Below are 21,273 nucleotides of genomic sequence, written 5' to 3' on the forward strand. Positions count from 1 at the left end.
CTTTGAATAATCTGACCACCCAGGGGTTGGTAGCCAGAGACTTCTCCAAATATGTGCTGAGCCCTGAAAAATGGCTCTTAAGGTACTGATGGGGTTACCCTTATCTGCCCGCATTACAAAAACTCCAAAACTGCTATGGGGCTCTGCATCTTAAATAAGTTTTCTAAACACCGCTCCTTAAAGCAACCCCAAACTTTTTAGTAGATTCGGCACGACTCTTTTTTCCTGCTATTGAGGAGAGTGGTTAACAGCCCTTCAAAAAAAACTTTGGTCTTTAAAATGTCCTCCTTAGCCAGGCAGCCGAGTTCCAATGGTGTACCTGGGGACAGAGGACTGGGCCCTGTAAAAGGAGATTCTCTCAAAGTGGAAGGAACCAGGGGGGTTCCACTGCTAGCTGCTTGAGGATCGCGAACCAAGCCCCTTTGGGCCAGTGTGGTGCCACTAAGATTAGAGAGGTGTCTTCTGCCCGAAATGTTCTCAGCACAGCCGGTGGAAAGGCATAGCATTTCTTGAAGTGCCAGCTCTGTGTTAGCAAATCTACCCCTAGAGCGCTTTCCCATCTGTTTATCGAGAAAAAACAGGTTTTTTTTGTGTTGTCCCTTAAAGCAAATGGGTCCACCTCTGGGGGAGCCCCCATCTCTTGGCTATACGGTTGAAGACCTTCTGTTTGAGGACCCAATCGCCCTCTCTCTGCTGCTTTTGGGTGAGGAAGTCCGCCACCACGTTCTCTTCCCCTTTTGGAAATATTGCTGATAGGGAAAGTGTGTTGGTTTCTGCCCAGCTCAGGACCTCCGTTGCTAGGGCCAACAGGACTCCATTCCTCATGCTCCCCTCCTTGTTTATATAAGCGACAACTGAGGAGTTGTCTGAGCTCACTTGGATGTGGTGGTCCTGAAGTTCCCCTCTGAAGGCTTTGAGTGCCAATCCGACTGCCTTTAGTTCTTTCCAGTTGGTTGACCTCTTGAGCTCCCCACCTTTCCAGGTGCTCTTTGCCAGCTGAGATCCCAAGTGTGCTCCACAGCCTCTGCCTTTTGCAAAACCGGAATGAGCCACAGACGCCCTTGCAAAAGATTTTCCAACTTCCTCCACCACCAGAGGGATCTTTTTACCAGAGGAAGAACTGATAACAAAAAAGGGGGAAAAGGTTCTCCCAAGAGGGTCAAGCAGAGGACACTGATTGATTTAATAAAAAAATTCCACACAACAATTTAATGAAAAAAAGACAGACAACATTGTCATTGATTAAAAGGGGCAGTTCGCAGCTGCGCATCCATCACACATTCAATGACCACATACATACTCTCATCAGCCCCTCAAAAAGGCGAAACAAAAAGCCCTGACATGTGAACGTGAATGCCTTCTACAAACAGGTAAAAAAGTACAGGAGTGGGGGGTGTGGCTCAACAATGGCCGAGTGAGGATGTGCTTCTGTGGAGCTCCTGGCTACCACCTTCCTGCCTCAACCAACAAGCCACTTTTTACTGCTGTGACTAAGGCATGATATCCACTAAAAGATACAGAACCAGATCGGCCACCCGTGGGAACCGAAATCAAGCACCTCGGGGTGGAATCCAGCGCTACTTCAGAGACCAACAACAGCCCTCGCCTGGCACCATTGCTGCCGCTCCACGTGCACCACGCATGGAGAGTAACACCGCGGCAGCCCGATCTGTCTCCCTCACCCCCTCTTCGGAATCCGACTGCCTCTCAGAGATCCCGGAGGTGTTCCGCACAGACATGGCTGGCACCTTAAAGCTCACGAGCCGCCTGGATGACAACCTCCGTGCCATGCTGCAGGCACTCCCCACGAGGTCGGATATAGAGGCTCTCATCCTTCGCATCGAGGAGGCGCACAACAGGGACATGCTGGAGGTAAGAACTGACCACGTAGGCACAGGGGAGGCCTCGGTCTCCTCTTTGGAGCACAGGGTGATGGCCCTGGAACAGTCCCAGGCATTCCATACTACCATGGCTGTAGACATGCAGCTCCACCTGGAGGAAATGGAGGACCGCAGCAACAACTTGCGGCTGTGGGGCCTTTCTGGAGGCCACTGGAGCTGAGGACCTGGCGGTGACGGTAACAGCAATCTTCCAGGGGTTGCTGGAGGCCCCCCCGCCGTCATTGGAGATTGACCGAGTCCACAGGGCACTTGGGCCTAAATCCGGGGACCCTGACAGACCCTGCAACGTCCTATGCCGGCTGCATCATTACACACAGAAGGAAATCGTCCTCCGCAGGGGCTGGGAGCATGGTGTGGTGGAGTTTGACAGTTCACAGTTCCACATCCTCCGAGGTCTATCTAGAGTGACTCTGCAGAGACGGGCCCTACTGAAACCACTGCTGGAGGTCACCAGGCGACAGGATTGCACCTACCGTTGGGGATACCCACTGGCTGTCACATTTAGGAGGGCTCAGGCTTCGTTCACCCTACGCTCCACAACAGACCTGCCGGCGCTCTTCACCTTTCTAAATACTGAACCCGTGCAAGTTCCTAACTGGCTACAGATTGCACCCGACCCCTTAATCCACACGGGCTAACTGAGGGCACACCTCACTCACTCTGTTTTTTTTTTTGCCCCCCCCCCATGTTTTTTTGTTTTGGTCTGCTGCCCATCATTTGACTGCCCTCATTGCCTGAAACGCCGGTGGGCGTTATACACTGTCACTCAGGGATCCCCAGTGATGTCTCAGCAACCCCCAGGGCTGCTGAGCGCCCAGTTTTCCACCCACGCTTGAACACACATCGACAGCCTCCCCCTGAACTACATGGGAACTAAGTGCACATGCCGGACTGTGCCTGGTCAATGGCTGAACGCCACTCCCATCATCCTCAATCCCCATGTGAGGAGTCAGAGACCAATACCTATGGCGTCACATTTGCCGAGACCAAGTTCAACAACAATCATAGTCGGGGGGGGGGGGGGATATGCCTTGGATTATCAGTGATGCCCCTCTTCGTATATATGCCGTATGATACATGTGTATGTATACAATGTCTTCAGCTAACTTGGGAGTTTCTCCCAGGCGAGGGTCACACTAGGGGTCATGTCCATGGTTCACTGCTTCACCAGAGCCCTGCCATGAATTATGTTTTCCCTCATGAAGAATGGGCTGTAGACCCTGAAGCTGATGTTCGTGTGCAGCGCCGGATGGGGCTGTGCGTGTGAATTGGCGGGGAGAGCGCCGACACTGGAGAGTCAGCCGTCCTGTCTAACGCAGTCGGTCTGCTAGAGAGCGTCTTTCCTGCAAACCATGTGATGCATAACGGAGACGGGGATGCTCATGTTATTCTGGAGAGAGGGAGCAGGTAAGGGACAGCCAGAGTGAACTTGGAGTTTTTCCCCGGTTATTCTTGACCACATTCCCACGTAGGCCAATGCTCAATTTCCAGGCTGGCACTGGTGAGCGTATTTGCATAATTTTGCTACCATCTTAGTTTTGCTTCCTACTCAGGAGTGAGTGTCTAGTTAGTTACTCTCTCCTTTACACTAACCCCGCCGGGCTTTCTACCCGAGAGGGTTACTTTATTTTTCCGTCTTCTGTCCTATACCCTCTTTATTTTTTCTCCCTCCCACTCCCCCCCCCCCTTTCTATTCTATTTTATTAACTCCCCCCCCCCCCCCCGGGAGACATGGAGGTGCTGAATGTGCTTTCACTGAACGCAAAGGGCCTTAATATTCCTGAAAAGAGACGCACGTTATTGCACGACCTGCGTCATATGAAGACAGATGTCGCTTTTATTCAGGAAATGCATTTCAAGGATGGCAAGTTGCCAGTCCTGAAAAACGAATTCTTCCCACTGGTATATCACTCCATCAACGAGACCACTAAGTCCCAAGGTGTGTCCATACTAATTTCTAGAAATGTCCCATGGAGTTGTGTGGAAGTAAAGGCAGACCCGGGTGGCAGATACCATTTCTCAAAGGGACAGTTAGCGGTGTCGAGATTACTTTGGCGAGCTTATATGCCCCCAACACTCAAGATCTTTTTATCACCAAGACTCTGGACTGATGGAGTTCACCAGGGGACAATTGATACTTGGGGGTGACTTTAACACCCCACTGATCCCAACTGAAGGCAACTCCACGAAAGGTTCCTCGATCCTCCCCGGCTCGTACATTACAGCTGACCGCCCTTCTTGATGACTTACGATCGGTAGAATCCAGACATAAGCACGCTCCGACCCCTCCTTGGAGACGGAACTCCTGATGCTACGGAAGAAAATTGCCGACCTGCTGCACTTCAAGGCCAAAGCAGCTATACAAGTGTGCAGGAAAGTATCATACGAATCTGGCAACAAAAGCAGGAAGCTCTTGGCCAAATCACTGCGAGATCAAAGCCTGCCGAACTATATACCTCACATACGGTCTCCTGCAGGTCTGAAAGTTTCCCTCCCCAAGCACAGGAATTCCACAGATTCTATGAATCCCTCTATAACCTCCAGGGGGGCTTCCCCCTCTCAGTCGCGAGTGACGGATTACCTAACCAACTCTCAAATACCACCACTATCTGCTGAAGTGAGCAAATTACTAGATGACCCTATCACACTAGAGAAGATTCAAAGTGTTATTGGTTCCACAAAAACAGGGAAGGCCCCTGGTCCGAATGGCCTCACCATCTCCTATTATAAAACCTTATTACCACATCTAGGCATTTTCATGCACAAATTCTTTAATGCTTTAGGATTGAATACGATGTTCCCTCACGATACACTTTTGGCGCACATTGCTGTTATTCCCAAAGACGGTAAGGACCCCTCCTCGTGTGGCAGTTATAGGCCGATCTCACTGCTTAACACAGATCTGAAAATTGTCCTTGGCCACCAGAATCCAACAACATCTTCCAACTTTGGTCCACTTGGACTAAGTCGGCTTTATCCCGACTCGCGAGGCTAGGGATAACACGATCAAAGTCTTGAACCTATTGCACTTGGTCAACGATTACAGGACTCCCTGCGTATTCCTGGGAACAGACGCCGAAAAGGCCTTTGACAGAGTGAACTGGCAGTTCATGTCCTCAGTCTTAAGATACGTGGGGGTCGGTGACACCATGTTCAACTGGATAAATACCTTGAACTCAACCCCATCGGCCCCGGGTCAGAGTCAACGGGGTATTATCTCTGCCCTGTCACTGGAACCTCTACTGTGTACGGTACGATTGAACCCGGACATTACGGGAGTGATCACCGGGGATGCCCAACAATGCTGCTCCGCGAATTCCGAACGTACGGTGAATTGTCGAACTTGAAGATCAATTTCGATAAGTCCGAAGCAATGGGGGTAGGTTTACCACGCTCCCTCCTTGGGAATCTCCAAGATAGTTTCAAGTTCAAATGAACGGCGACAGCCCTGAGATATCTGGGAACCTACATGCCTCCTAAAATGTAACAAATCTACGCTCTGAACTTTCCACCAATGCTGAAAACTGCTCGAGACCTTCTTAATAAATGACATACAGGTCTCCATTCATGGTTCAGAAGGTGCAACATTCTCAAGATGAGCATTCTACCCAAATTCTTGTACAGCCTACAAGCCCTTTCGATCCACATACCCAACAGCTACTTTGATCAAGTCAGGTCCATGTTCTCTGACTTTCTCTGGGCACGTAAGCGACCGAGGCTAAACAGGCAACAACACACTCTCACCAAAATATATGGTGGCTTGGCAGTCCCAGACCTGCGGAAATATCAACAGGCGACCCACTTGACCAGACTTATTGATTGGAACCGCTATCGGGCAACCAAGCTGTGGCCCAGCTTGGAGCAATCCCAATCCAAACTTCCGCTTGACAGAGCACCTTGGTGTTATCACTCACTGCCAAGTAATATAAAAAATGACCCCCTAGTGGGACTGACTGCACGGATCTGCTCTTCCCTTTTCCTTAAACCTTTTCTTAGATCGACCCACTCCCCTCTGTACCCAATACTCAGGAATCCGTTATTCTCTCCAGGACCCTGTTTTCCGGCTCATGAGGAACTTTTAGCAAGTGGCCATCCCTATCTGAACTTTTTGATTTGGAGGGATTGTACAGACTGGACCACTGGAGAGCACTCCAAATCAAACACTTTTTTAAGTATCTGCCCGCCCCAGAGGGTTACTGCCAGACCCTTACCACCCTCGAGACTTATTGCTCAGAAGAGGGTACCTTGCCTCATACTTTGTCAGCCGCGTACCAGTTGCCGATTACTCCGCCTGAAGGCCATCAACCAAAATGCTTCAGTGCATGGGAGAAGGATATCAAGGGAACACTCTCCGCACAGCAAAGGCAAAACTCTGCATTTTACTTATAGATCCTCCATTTGCACAAAGATTCAGGAGACAAATTTCAAGATTTTAACTAGATGGTATAACACCCCAGCTTTGGTCGTGCCCCAAGCTGAACTACTTTTGGAAGACAATCAGGCACACGGCCCAAAAGATCACAGAACGCTCCATACTGGAAGACCCAGCCCTCTTTTTGCTTCATGCGTCCAACATCCCGCAGAGAATCTACAAAAAAATCACTAATTTGCCACCTCCTCGACGCAGCCAAAGCGTGCATCCCTCTTTGCTGGAAGTCCACACAACCTCATCTATAGGCCTATGGCTCAAAAAGGTGGAAGAAATTAAGAAGATGGAGGACCTTATCCTCACATCCCACCACCAACAGGAACGTTACACTAAGACATGAACAATCTGGAATGTGTTTGTCATCTCTGACAAGGGGCGGGCCCTTTTTGAAAGCGACACAGTAGATTAACTTCTGTCCCGTGCATTTGGGATGCTGGCAGAGGTCCTGGACTGTTACCCGGTGGGGACCTGGCCGCTTTTAGTGCAATGACCCGGGCGATACACATTAGTCACCCCCTCTTGGGGTATTAGTCACCCCCTCTCTTGGGTTCTGATACCTCCTTTCCCCACCCCCTCTTCCCTATTTTGTTCCTTCCAATTCTGCCCATCCTTTTTCTTCTACACTATTTTTCTTTATTTTTTTAGCTCTGTTGCTCTCTGGATTTTCTACTAACTCTCCTTTTTTCCTCTTCCTTCTCTGTCTTTTTCAAGAAGTTTTTAAAGTGTTGAGTTCTCTCTGAGCACAGTTATATAAATACAGAAAATTTGAGGCAGGGAGTGTAGGGTCACTTACTATTGAATTTTACATGGCTGGGGAATGGACACTATCTTGGTGGTGAGGAGGTACAATAATGTTCCTTCAGAACCGCCATATGGCGGCTCATGCATGTTTACTGTGGACTGCATGTAGGTTATATTGTGCATTTTTGTATTTAGCCGCTTAGTCCACGACATGTTGTGATGATGTCTTTCTCGACATTTTCATGTAACCGTGGCTGTTGTGAACCGTGCTCTCATGTCTCTTTCAATAAATACTTGATTTGAAAAAAAGTACAGGAGTAGCCAAGATGTTTTTCCAAGAAACTTCACCAAATTTGGGTCCCAATGGACCCAGGTTGGTGACATTCTGGCAAAGCACTGGCACATTTTGAAATCTACTCCCCTAATTGCCGACATCGTTGGCCCTAGACCCCTTTTGACGGCAAGAAGGGCACAGAATCTAAATGATGCATTGGTCCATTTAGAATACAAAAGGACCCGAAACTAAGAACTGGCTTACACATTTTAGACCTCTAAGTATGCATGCCTGCAGGCATTACAATATATGTAAATATGTGCACAAAACCGATGTGTCCGCCTTTCATGCGGAGGTAAAGAGTATAAAATGAAGCGGTTTAAAAATTGTTCGACAACAAAAGTCATGCTTACTCCATGCAACAAAATTTATGTCGGCAAAACTAAACAAGAACTCCACATTAGAATTAGCAAACATATCGGTAGCATTAAAAAGGACAATAACCGCCCTATTTCTCTGCACTTTGCTCAATTTCATGATGGTGACCCCAGGGGGTTAAAGGTAAAAAGGGATCTATGTACTTAACCTACCTCCTAGCAGAGGTGATTTTGACACCATTCTCTTACAGAAAGAGAAAATGTAGATTTATTATTTAAATTTTATGACGCCGTTAGGCCTAAAGGTCGATTGCAATTTACAACTTTTTCTAGAGAGACAATGTCCATCAATTTACCAGAGAATTAGGATATGTGATTCTTTTAATTCTCGTGTCCTAAAAGTGTCATTTTTTTTTTTTTTTAAATCAAAGAGGTTTATTGAAACAAAAACATAAAATAAATTTACAGCAATTTCACAGCTCACATACGGGATACAAAGTTATTCCAACAGTTTAGGTTACAGCTCAAGAGGAACATTTAAACAATGTACACAGCAACCCCTGCCATCACAAAATACACAGATCAGACACTGCAGTTTAAAGGCATCTCTCCTGTACCAGACCGCCCCAGCACATTAAATACAAATACATAACGAATCATACTCCCTGTCCACACTACAACTCACCCATCCACTATATAAACAGCCTATCCAGTACTAAGTCGACCGGGGACAGGCCAGGGGTGTCCAAACATGGAGCCCACAGCCTTTCGAACTTTCCTGTGTGTTGATAGATATACTTCTCCATTCTTATGGTGTGCTCAACCGCCTTCCAACGTCGAAGGATCAGCCTACGGGCCTGGAATAGAGCCCTCAATATGGCCTGCCTGAAATTGTCATCCATGGGGATGCCATCCAAAATTCCAAGAAAGCATGTTTCGGATCAGTGGGTACAACAACCAGATATACTCTATTAATGGTAGCCAAAACCCCTGACTAGAATAGATGAAGTTTTGGGCACCGCCACAACAAATGGATTAGATCCCCATGATCTCTCGCACTTCTAGGGCAGTAGTGTCATCTTTGATACACGTATTTTAATTTACAATCTTTTCTAGAAAGATAATGTCCATCAACTGACCAGAGAATTAGGATATGTGATATTTTGTTTCTTGGTTTTCATGTCCGAAAAGTGTTATCTTTGATACACGTATTTTTGTCTGACGGCTGAAACTAAAATATGCCTATGCACTCAGTAATTCCTATGCTGAATGTAAGAAAGAAGGTTGTGTGGATGACACCCGGTGGCCAGATACAGATATTGCATCCTGAAAATATACGGCTATTTAAACCCACCCGCGCAACTCCTCCTAGCTCTAAGGAAACGTAGAACGGGGGATCGTTCATATATTGCACGAGCGAAGTAGTGTTGGTGGCCGAACGGTGGCTTCCTGTATTCCGGTCGAAAACTGCCAGTCTGTGTGAACAGCTTCTCATACACGGCAGGACATTCTCCAGGTATTTGGACTCCGGTATACACTGAGCCCGGCTCAAACCTGGATTAATGAGTAGAGGCACATGGAAATGGCAGACAAACAGGATCTGGTGAGAGTATCTCCATTCAACTATGAAACAGCAATGGGGTTTTCTTTCCCTTTTTGCACCTGATTGAGATTTATCCATGCCACTACTGTATAGTGTCTGTGTGTTTAAGTCCGTTCCTCAAACATCAGCCAAACCATCCACTCTGCTTGCACTAGGTGGAATCTGTTTATAAATTTCTGGGAGGGATTCATTATTTACCCACCAATTCCCTATACATGATCCCAGGACAGTTATGCACCAAGTAATTCGCTCCACACCACCAACATTCAAATGAGCCACCTGAACCAATAACCTCATTATTCTTGTCCAATTTAGGAAAGAGTTCTATACATACCCTAAAGTTTCTGTAGTTAACTATTGGTCACTGTGACTGTATGTATGTGGTCATTGAATGTGTGATGGATGCGCAGCTGCAAACTCCCCCTTTTAATCAATGACAACGTTGTCTTTTTAAACCTATTAGATAAACTGTTAGCGCAAAAGATTAGTGCGTAAAAAGTATATATAAATATGGACAGAGAATAGATCTAAGAAATGGTTACAGTTTTTTAGTCCATGTGCTGGTATATGGTAATAACCAACCCTTTAAAACGGGGGGGGGGGGGTTAAAGGAAGATAACAGGATGGTAGGCAGCAGCTGTCCTCAGAGAAAGCCGGCTCTGTAAGGGGAAGACAGGGGAAAAAAATAGGAAGCGCCACCTATGTGCAATATGTCAGTCACAAGGAAATGCACTTAGACGTGTTAAAAACGGGCTTATCTGTGTATGGTAATCGCGGTGCGGTACGGTTTCAGGTGCATCCCTGAAATCGGTGTCCGGCCCCCTATCAGCCCGGCGACCCAGAACCGGAAATCGTGGGTCAAAGGGAAGCACCCCCCACCGGAAATTACATCACCCGCCATCTGGTCCACCGGGTTCCAATCTGTGGTCTGCACCGTGTACAAGGGGAACAGAGCTGCCTCCCTGCTACAACCCTGTGGATGCGATAGCCAGCCCCTGGTCTTCCACCTGCACTCGGCGAAGCTGGGGTGGCAAGCCATGCAGCAGGTATGTACCACGCCACAGCCCTGGGAGAGCCCCTGCCTCCTTTGCAGAGCTTCAGAAAAGCCCACAGTCTCCCTGACTGTTTTAGGCCTGGTTCCAAGCACAGTGTCTCCCCACTGGAGGAAACACATAACTGAGGTCTGGCAGGGGAGGTTAAAATTCATGGGCTGGCACAGTGTTTCCGAAGGAAGGGAAGAAGCCAAGGTTTTGTTTGTGGCTGTCCTGAAAGACGGAAAGGGAAAAATAGAGTCCATCCAGAATATTTGTATGGAACTGCCCTGTTCAATGGTTTTAAATTGAGAATGGGAGTAGAACACCTGCTGCTCTCTGGTGGTACCGGATCCATCATTTCCTGAATAACGGACTTTATTGCTAGAGACTTCACCGGTTCTTTAGCATATACATCACTAAATATCTTCTAACTAGAACAAGATGTAAAGGGCAATGGTGAGCACGTTCCTCCACGTGGATGTGATGTAAGGGTGTGTGTATATCACAAGGATAAGAACCACTGTCGACAGGAAAGTGTAGTGTAATGTAGTGTTAATAATTGGCATAGTTATGCATTTCAGGGTGTGGCCCCCTTTGTCCTAAAATAGCTTCAAGGAAGAGGTTCTGCAAATTCTATGCTGTATCTTTGGGAGACAATCCCCAAAATAAACTAATTTGAGGTACTGTCCTCCACTACAGAAAAACCCCTCCAATTTTCCTCCAACTGGGAGGGAAGACACTTTTCAGGCTGTACAGAAGCACACAAAAAAGACTCTGCCTTTTGGCGGGGGGGCTAAGCCTTTTTTTTTTACCCTGCATCTTGCCCTCCTGTTGAGTTCTTTGAGGACAGAAAAACGCTGCCTGGATGACTGAACCTTTATTTTTCACCAGAAAAGTTTTTCTTTTCCTCTGTCTGCTGTATAATCCAGAATCAAATTCTGATTGTGGATCAAAGAGTAGGTCATTTGAAAACAAAATTCCGCACAGCTTTACTTGTGAAGACAAATCTCTAATGCTTTTAAGTCAAGCTGGAGGAAAACACAAAAACTGAAGATATGTGGGGAAAAGCTTTCTTTTCAAATCTGAAGGTAGACATGTTTCCTGTGTTTGATGGGAGGAGCTAAGATCTCTCTCTCAGGCACTGTCCTGAAAGACAATATTGGAGAAAAAAAAAGGATTTTGTACTCACCGTAAAATCCGTTTCTATGAAGTTCATTGACGGACACAGAAACTTTAATCTTGACCTTAGGGTTATATCGCCACATTCAGGAGAGGACTAGGTAGAACAGCAAAACTGCACAGTACCGCCCAGGGGTACTGGCTATAACCCCTCAACACTGCAGCCAGCAGCTCAGTTCATCAAAAAGCAGTACAAACAGAAAAAAGGAGGGGTGGGTGCTGTGTCCGTCAATGAACTTCAGAGAAAAGGATTTTACGGTGAGTAAAAAAAAAAAAATCGATTTTCGCTTTCGTTCATTGACGGACACAGCAACTTAAATCTTGACCTTAGCAGTGACCAAGCAGTGTAAAAAAATGAGGGGTGGGAACAGCAAACAAACAGCACTCCACCCATAACAACCAGAGCTCCTCAACGGAGGAGTTGCAACCTTAAACAGCCGTCTGCAAAACCTTGCGGCCGAAAGAAAGCATCTGCAGATGTGCCCACATCAATCTTGTAAAATTTAGTGAAAGTGTGAACAGACAACCAGGTCGCTGCCTTACACCTGGAAATCTGACGCTTGATGTTGGAAAGCCCAGGAGGCACCAATTGCCCTGATCGAATGTGCCATGACAAGAAAGGGAGGCGCCTGCCCTTTTAGGGCACAAGTCTGGCTCACAATATGTCTAATCCACCGAAAAATGGTGACCGACGAGACCGCCAAGCCCTTCTTCGGACCAGCTACCAACACAGTGAGTCTGACCTCCAAAACGGTGCTGTAGCAGACAGATACATACGCAGAGTCCGGACCACTTCCAAGGAACGAAAAAGCAACCTCCTTCGGGTGCGACGGCTGAGGACACAAGGACGGAAGCATAATGTCCTCATTTAGATGAAACGCCAAAACCTTAGGAAGAAATTAAGGCTGCGGGTGCAGCACCACCTTATCCTTGTGGAGGAGACTTTCAAGACAAGCCCGCCAACTCAGAAACCTTCCTGACAGATGTAATAGCCACCAGAAAGGCTACCTTCTGGGAGAGTGTCAATAAGGGGATCTCCCTAATGTTCTCAAACGGCGGTTTCTGAAGTACCAAGAGCACCAGATTAAAATCCCGCGGAGGCAGCGGTGGCCGAACCGGAGAGGCCACATGTGGAACCCCTTGTACAAACGTACTCACCAATTAATGAGCCGCCAGGGGCCGCTGAAAAAAAAGACAGCCAAAGCTGAAATCTGTCCTTGAATGGTGCTTAAGGCAAGTTATTGATCCACTCCCCGCTGCAAAAATAGTAGGAGCCTGGAAACTGAATGCGCCACTCTGCCCACCGCAAGATGTGAGCGACCTACAATACTGCAGCCAAACTAGTTGTTCCTCCTTGATGGTTGAAATACGCCACTGCTGTGGCGTTGTCTGACTGGATCCTGACTGGGCATCCCTGCAGCCTCCGTGAACAAGTTGGGAGGCACCGCCTGAAGTTCCAGCACATTGATCGGCGGGAGGGATTCTTCCTGCATCCAGCGACCCTGTGTCGACTGAACATCCCAAACACCCCCCTAACTGGACAGACTGGCGTCCGTCATGATCCCGTCCAATGAAAAGGAAGGAACGACCTCCCGGACTGAAGGGCCGGAGACCTCATCCACCAGACCAGGGATTCCCTGACTAGGTAGCTCACCCGAATCTGACAATCCAGACACAACGGAAATGTGTCCCATTTGGACAGGATCTCCTTTTTGCAAGACTCGAGTGTGAAAGAGTATACGGTACCGCCTCGAAAGTGGCCACCATGAGACCCAGAACTCGCATGCAAAAGCGCAGCGACAACCAGCCTGAAGAGTCTGTAGCTTGTCTGAAGGGAGAAAAACTCTTGACTCTGAGGAGTCCAAAATCAAGCCCAGGTACTCCAAGCGTTGAGCCAACACCGATTTCTGGAGGTTTAGTACCCAGCCAAACTCCCGAAGAGTCTGAATGGTGATCGCCACATCCTCCTCAAATTCTGAAGCGTAAACTGCTCTCAGAAGGAGGACGTCCAGGTAGCCCACGATCGGGATTCCTTGCTGTCTCAGCAAGGCCAGAATCAGGGCGAGCACCTTGGTGAAAACCCTTGGTGCCGACGCCAGGCCAAAAGGGGAGAGCTACAAATTAGTAGTGCTCGTCCCTGACCGTAAAAGCAGCGACCACAGAGCGAACTCATTCCATCCTGAACCTTTGTACCTTTAAAAAGCAGTTGAGGGCCTTGAGGCCCAGGACCGGACGGACCCCGTCCTTCTTTGGGACTACAAACAGATTAGAATAGAATCCCTGAAACCTTTACGGCGGCGGTACAGGTACTATTACCCCGTGCCTCAGCAGGTCTTGCACTGCCCCAACCAGGGCGTCTCAGCACGCCGGAAGAAGATGAAGGTTGGAGGGAAAAAACCTGTTTGGCGGACAAGAAATAAACGCTTGTATCCTGATAACACCAGTTTGCAAACCCACTGGTTGGAAAGGAGGGAGGTTCACCAAGCTGCAAACTTCCGAAGGCGACCCCCCCCACCCGAGAGTCGGGAGAGGACAAACCTTCATGCAGTCGCAGATTTGCTCACAGGCTTGTTTGGCTTGTGAAACCAGGAACGCTTCTGTCTCTCAGCTGGTGCCTTTTCTGGGTAGTGGGAGCAGCGTACTCTTACCCCCAGTAACATCCTTAATAATGTTGTCCAGTGAGGCTCCAAATAGCCTCTCTCCCTGGAAGGGTAAATCTGTCAGAGCCTTCTTAGGTGCCTGGTCCCGCAGACCAGCATTTTAGCCCATCAGGCGACGGAGCACCACAGCAGATACTGAGGCTCCAAGAATCAAAAGGAGCCGTATCCAAGGCCGCATCGCAGACATACTTAAGGCCATGCACCGACTGGTCCGCCAGTTTCATGCAGATCGGGGAAGCCTGTTGCTTTTCCAACGCTCGGTGCAACATTTTTTGTCCATTCAGTGAGCATCTGGGACACCAGGGCCGTGAAAAATACTGGCCGCAATGCTGACCCCCACCACTGTGAACAGGGACCGGGCGATCGCCCCGGCCTTCCTATCGGTGGGGTCCTGAAAAGCCAGGGTCCCCTCCATCTGAATCGTGGTCACTTTATTTAACCTGGAGACCGGGGAATCCACAGACAGGGGAGATGTCCATTTTTCCAGTAAACTCCCCTCCAAGGGGTAACGTACTGCCATGCGTTTTGGGACCGAAAAGGCCGCTGCGGTCGTTCCTATTCTTTGTAAATAAACGTATCAAAGTCAGTCAAGTAGGGAAACACTTTAGCCATGCAGACCAGGTTGTGGGACCCAAATAGGATCGACACCCCTACAGATGTCCCCGCCATATCCTCTACCTTTAAGGTATCCCGCATTGCTGTGATAAGTGCTCCTACAAGCGCCCTTTCCTGCGCTGACCCAGACACAGAGTCATCTTCACTGTCCAAATGATCCTGGTCCGCATTCTCTTGACACATTAGAACAGGGGCCGTGTGCCACAGCTAGGCCCGAGTCTGAATCAGAGCTTTCCCCAGAAGACGGTGGGGGCTAGTTTTACCCCCTTGTGCCCGCATGCCACTTCCACCTTGGCAAGGAAAGACTCCAGGACTGCCGCAAAGCGTCTATAGGCACTGCAGGTGGTTCCCCCAGTTGCCACCACAGGTATGCCTGTGGAAGAAGCGCCAGCTTTTGACACCATGCTGACCCACACTCGCCTGACACCCGGTAGGGGACCGCAGGACAGTTACACCAAAAGTCCACCCTCCCAGCTGCCACAGACTGAGCAGGACTCACCACCGGAAGACCACCATTCAGTAGCGCAGCGGCCCAAGCATGGGGAGGAGGGAAAGGACTGGGAGAAAAGAAGAGGAGAATGAGAGACCCCCAATTCGACCTCCCAGGGAATGCCCAGCTGCTCAGTCCTGCCTAGACAGGTGTAACCATACTTACCCCTCCTGTGGTGTGGGGACTGCTGGATGCATTCCGGACAGATCCATCACCCGAGCGGTACTGGGTGGCTGTTGGCCACAGCACACTGTGACACGGACAGCAGTAGCCTGGTCATATGTGTGCCCTGGAGCATATAGCTCGCCGGCCACCCCTGGATCAAGCGGGGCATGTCGTGGCCAACCCAGCGCGTAGCTAGGGCCTGCTCACGCTCGATGGCCGGGCTGGGGACACCACCAGGATCTATATTATCCAGCCTGTCACCCAGCCCGGCTGTTGATAGTAAATCACAGGAATCAAAAATCAGAATAAAAGAAAAAAATCTCCAGGACCGATGGTCCCCCCGGGAGCCAGGTCCTTCTACACTAGGCAGAAAAGAAAAAAAAAGCTGTTGGCTGCAGTGTGAGGGGTTATAGCCAATAGAACCAACCCCTGGTTTGCCGTTTTAACATGTTCTGCCTAGTCTTCTCTTGAAGTTGGCGATATAACCCTAAGGTCAAGATTTAAGTTGCTGTGTCCGTCAATGAACGAAAAGAGAAAAAAAGATTCAGAGAGGCTCAAAGAAGCATCCAACACTTTCAGACACTAGCACACAAAACTGAGGCCTAGTTGAGCACTATGCCTGGGCAGGGGCTCTTGCCTTTTTTCTGGCCAATGTCCATTCACCTTTGTCCGATTTGGTTCTCATCTAGTTTTAAGACTTGCACGGAAGGTCATATTATATATATATATATATATATATATATATATATATATAAAAATAAATAAAATAGTTCACAAACTTTAACATACCACTGTATAAAGAGAATGCCTAGAAGCAACCAGTTTACATTTTAGATTAAAATAATTATATTTTTGAGAATTAAAAAATGTCTGAAAAGGGGCAATGCAGATAAAGTATTTAAAAAGGTAGCCAAAAATGTTTAGCAATTAGGTGTTTTACCTTCTCCTTATGTTCTGGTGTAACGTGATTGGTTGCAGATTTTATCTTCTGTAATTTTTCCTGATGTATGCTACATTCCTTCTTCAGCTCCTTAATTTCTTTTAGCATCTCCTCATTTGTCATCGATTTATTCAAATCTTTTAGCTCTACAAAAAGTGAGGCTTTTATATTAGAACTGTACGCAGGTACAGGCAAAAAGTATTGTCAATGGAATATTTTGCTAGCCAAAAAAAAAACACAGATAAAATATAAAATAGAATAGAAGGGATGACATTTTATGCATTTATGCAATTCACGGTTGTAATATAAAAAAAATATATATGTACAGTGTTAGCAAGGTAAATAAAGAAGCCAAAATATATAAAACTTATGACTACACTACAAAAAAGAAAAATGCACGTTTTCGGAACAGGATGAAAAAACAGTGACAGAAATAAAGAAAATCTGACAGGGTGGTCGCCATGGTTGTAAACGTACAAGTGTTATGTTAACCGATTCAGCCCCGGACCATTTTGGTGGTCAAAGACCAGGCCACTGGCAGTGAAGGGGTTAACCACTAGGTGGCACTGTAGGGGTTAAGTATTCCCTAGGGAGTGATTCTTACAGTTAGGGGGTGTGGCTACACGTGACACGTCACTGATGACCGTTCCCGATGACAGTGTCACTAAGCAGAATAGGGGAATGCCTTGTTTACAAAGGCATTCCCCTGTTCTGCCCTTGCCAACCGCAATCGCGGGCCTCCCAGGAACATAGAGTTCCCAGGACCGCACTCGCGAGGCACACGGCGGGCATGCACCCGCTGAGTGGCAAATTTAAAGGGACGTACCTGTACGCCAATCTGCCTGCCCGTGCCATGGTGTCGACGTACATAGTTGTGCGTCGGTCGGCAAGTGGTTAAAAATGTCTTTAACAACTTGTCTACCAAGGTGTTGCAAAGAATGAATTGTGACCATTCTCTGATTCCAGTCAAACAAGCCAGGATGTCCCCCCCGCAGGAATGCAATATGTTACACTCGTCTCCAAAAAGTCTAGGGAAAAACAGCTGTTAGGCAGTCTCCACAGACAAAGACATTGATTAGGACACCATACTTACAGAGATCAAAGGAATTGAAGATAGTATGGTCAAGACTGCCCCCAGTGCCTAGGTAGGGAAGGACAAGTAGTAACCAGGAAATGATCATGGAAGTGCAGTGATTGGGTGAATGGCAAGTGGGCAGTGTTGGGTGTGTGTGCTTGAAGTGTGGATGTTAAAACCGAATCACAATGGGTAAAAACTCTCTTTACCATCCAGAGCCGACCATGAGGTTACACAGCTGTTGAGTATAATTCCATCTTATTTACCAGTGTTATAGTAAGACATTTTTGTTAGAGTATTATCCTTTATGTGATAGACATCTCTGTTAAAGTATTGTTTATTATGCAATAGGCATCTTCTGTTAGAATAAATATAACTGTTTGACTCAAATGTGTCTGTCTTTAACTAATTTCTGGCTTTAGGCCTAAGCACATGCTTGGTCAGTTGTATACTAGCAAGCCAAGGACTCATATACTGTAATACACATGCAATAGTTATACATATATATTATAGGTTACAGTACACATATAATTAATAGTAATTATTGCAAGTTTAATTCCAATATTTGGCACCCCTTAGATGTTTGGACATAGAGTTCACAAATCCTAACGTATTTTTCTTTTGAGTCCATTAAGCTAAAATCCTCTAATAACCCAGAACTGAAATCGTCGCTCTAGCGTGGATAAGAAATTGGCGCTGGCTCGCGAATTTTGAAACCCTGCTTGAATGATCGAGAAGGTTTCAACAGAAGTGTCATTAAAGACGTACATTAAACTGGTGAGATTTTTTTTTTTTGTCCGATATGTTTGTTTTTTTAAACGTTTTTTTTTTTTATTATTTTACTGTTGTTGTAATGTTTGTGTGTGTTAGGCCTGTAACCAGTCAAGTGTACTGGTAAGTAAAGGGGATTGATCACCCCTGGAGTTGCGATATAGCCTGTAGATTGACAGGATAAACCACACATCTTTGCAGAAAAAGTGGGAGAAATATCGATTTTTTATTTTTAATTCTTTTTTAATGTTAAGTTTTTTATTTTTTATTTCATTTTTACCCATGTGAATGTGAAAAGAGCTTTCTGTTCCCATTTGCGGAAAAAGTGGGAGAAATATTTTTTATTTATTATTATTTTAATTTTTTTTAAATTTGAAGTTTTTTATTTTTATTTAATTTTTACCCATGTGAAAGTGGAAAGAGCGTTCTGTTCCCATTTGTGGAAAAAGTGGGATAAATATCAATGTTTTTATTTTTTATTATTATTTTTTTTGTTAATTTGAAGTTTTTATTTTTATTTCATTTTTACACATGTGAAAGTGGAAAGAGCTTTCTGTTCTTAAAGCAGGAGTTCACCCATTTATTACATTTTTTTTTTCTCCCCTTAGATTCCTGCTCGTTCGGTCTAGGGGAATCGGCTATTTGTATTAAAATATGAGCAGTACTTACCCGTTTTCGAGATGCATCTTCTTCCGTCGCTTCCGGGTATGGGTCTTCGGGAGCGGGCGTTCCTTCTTGATTGACAGTCTTCCGAGAGGCTTCCGACGGTCGCATCCATCGCGTCACTCGTAGCCGAAAGAAGCCGAACGTCGGTGCGGCTCTATACTGCGCCTGCGCACCGACGTTCGGCTTCTTTCGGAAAATCGTGACGCGATGGATGCGACCGTCGGAAGCCTCTCGGAAGACTGTCAATCAAGAAGGAACGCCCATTCCCGCAGCCCATACCCGGACGCGACGGAGGGGATGCATCTCGTAAACGGGTAAGTACTGCACATATTTTAAAACAAATAGCCGATTCCCCTAGAGAAAACGAGCAGGAATCTAAGGCTAAAAAGTGCCCTCTAAGGGTGAACCCCCGCTTTAAAGAGGATCAATGTGGCCTGCATTCTGACAGAGGGCGTTGATTTAGCGTGCGCTCGGTAGGACTACAAAAATAGTCCAGTTTTTTTATTTTATTGTTGGTTCATGTGAATCTGTATCTGTGTTGGTCTGTGTTGATTCAGGTGTGTATTGTCTAAGCAACTGGTCAAACAGGTTTTCAGTGAAGCTAGTTGCAGTCAATATAACAATGGATATTCTTGAACAGTTTACTGAGGAAAATGCTTGTGTCCGTTTTAGTAATACACAAAAGAATGCGTTAGTACACCAATTCAATGATCTATTAAAGCAATGCAATACTCATAATGATGCCCTCAAATCTAAAAAGTCTTCCAAAAAAGGCAAGAAAAATAGGGTGGCCAATTTGGTATGCATGCTATTAAAAATGAAAGATTTCAGAACAGACAGAATTAGAATGGTGTAAAGATAGGACTGAATTATTAGAAAGGATTGAAAATGTGAGTAGAAATGTTTCAGTGGTAGCTACGAATGCTGACATGAATGTGTGTGAGTGTGATGAAATGAGGGATGAGTTTGAACAATTGTTGACTGAGAATAGCTTGTTGGAGCAAGGCGTGGATGAATGGAAGGAAACATGTATGTTGAGGGAACAATGTATCGCATCTTTAGAAAAGAAAGAGGCTGTGAATGAATCTAGATAGGAAATGCTTACGAGAAAGTTACAGGAGTGTAAAACTCAGTTAGCCCACAAAGATCATGCCATTCTATCTTTGAAAGCACAGGCAATGGAGAAAGTGCACAGCCATTGTTGTGCTAACAAGGATACACAGTCTAGTGTGACACAGGAGAGGGGAGAAGGGATGCTGATAGAACAGCAACCAGTATGGTCAGCTGACAATCCTGAAGAGCTTCCAGGCCACAGTTCTTCTCTCTATACTCCTGCGTCAGATAGGACTTGGCCAGGATCAGCGATTATAAAGAGGGAGGGTGGCACCCAATCCACGACACTCTCCATACAAGATCGCACAAATCTTTGCCAGATTTTGGGAAAATTTGACACAAGTGCTTCACCCATTAGTCTCTCAAACAGGCTGGAAGCTGTAGTGACAGTACAATTTAAAACAATAGGGATGAATACGCACTCCTCGCGCATGGCTTCCATTGCAACTGTGTGAAAACTGCAACCACCAGTCGGGAATCATAGAGGTCTAACTCCAGAGTTAAACTCAAATTGGGAAAAAACTCGGCAGATAGAATGAAGGAAATGCAGTGCATAATGGGAGGAAGGAATACTAGGGGTTCAGATGCCCTAGAAAATACTAAATTTAGGAGGGGAATTGATCCAATACTCTTTTGCAGTGAATACTTCACCATTTATAAGGCCACATATAATTGTCCTGATAGGTCTCACGATGACAGTAGTTTTCTGTGTTCTATGGCTAATAATGCACATGTATTGATTACCATACAGAATTGCACTGAGGAATGCCACCTCATACCAGACCTTTATAAACATATTAAGGACTGGGTTCGGTGGACAGATCAAGACAATAGGCCCCACAAAACAGTTGCCGAAGTAGTAAAAGCGAAGGTAGAGTGAGGTTTGCAGGCAGGTGTTACAGATGTGGGAATACAGGCCATGTAATGAAGGACTGTCAATTGCCTAGGAGGAACACAGATGAGAAGAGGCTTTGGCATAAAAAGGAACAGCAAAAACCTGAATCAGATAAGGTGGCAACAGAGCCGAACAAGGCACCTGATGCTACATTATATAGTCCTCTTAAGGGAGTTAGAGAGGATAGTGCAAGCTAAAATAAACCAGGAGGAATATAAAACCCACCCCCCAACCAATCCTTATTTTAAACCATAGGGATGTCAGGCCCGGTATTGTCCCTAGTATGTAATCTGGACAGGGACAAAAGCGGCAGACCACGTATCCAAGGGGCGATAGGGGGCCATC

General features: G+C 46.5%; 1 protein-coding gene across 3 annotated transcripts in view; it reads right to left on the minus strand.

Moving 5' to 3' along the window:
* Nucleotides 1–21,273, minus strand: part of LOC120919601 (PSMC3 interacting protein) — a 524,670-nt gene that overhangs the window by 251,182 nt on the left and 252,215 nt on the right. For all 3 annotated transcript variants that reach the window (XM_040331823.1, XM_040331821.1, XM_040331822.1), the window contains one exon: nt 16,409–16,554. In XM_040331823.1, the coding sequence (XP_040187757.1) occupies nt 16,409–16,554 (146 nt within the window). The remainder of the gene's footprint in view (nt 1–16,408; nt 16,555–21,273) is intronic.

Source organism: Rana temporaria, chromosome 12, assembly GCF_905171775.1.
Source record: "Rana temporaria chromosome 12, aRanTem1.1, whole genome shotgun sequence".
Taxonomy (NCBI): Eukaryota; Metazoa; Chordata; class Amphibia; order Anura; family Ranidae; genus Rana; species Rana temporaria.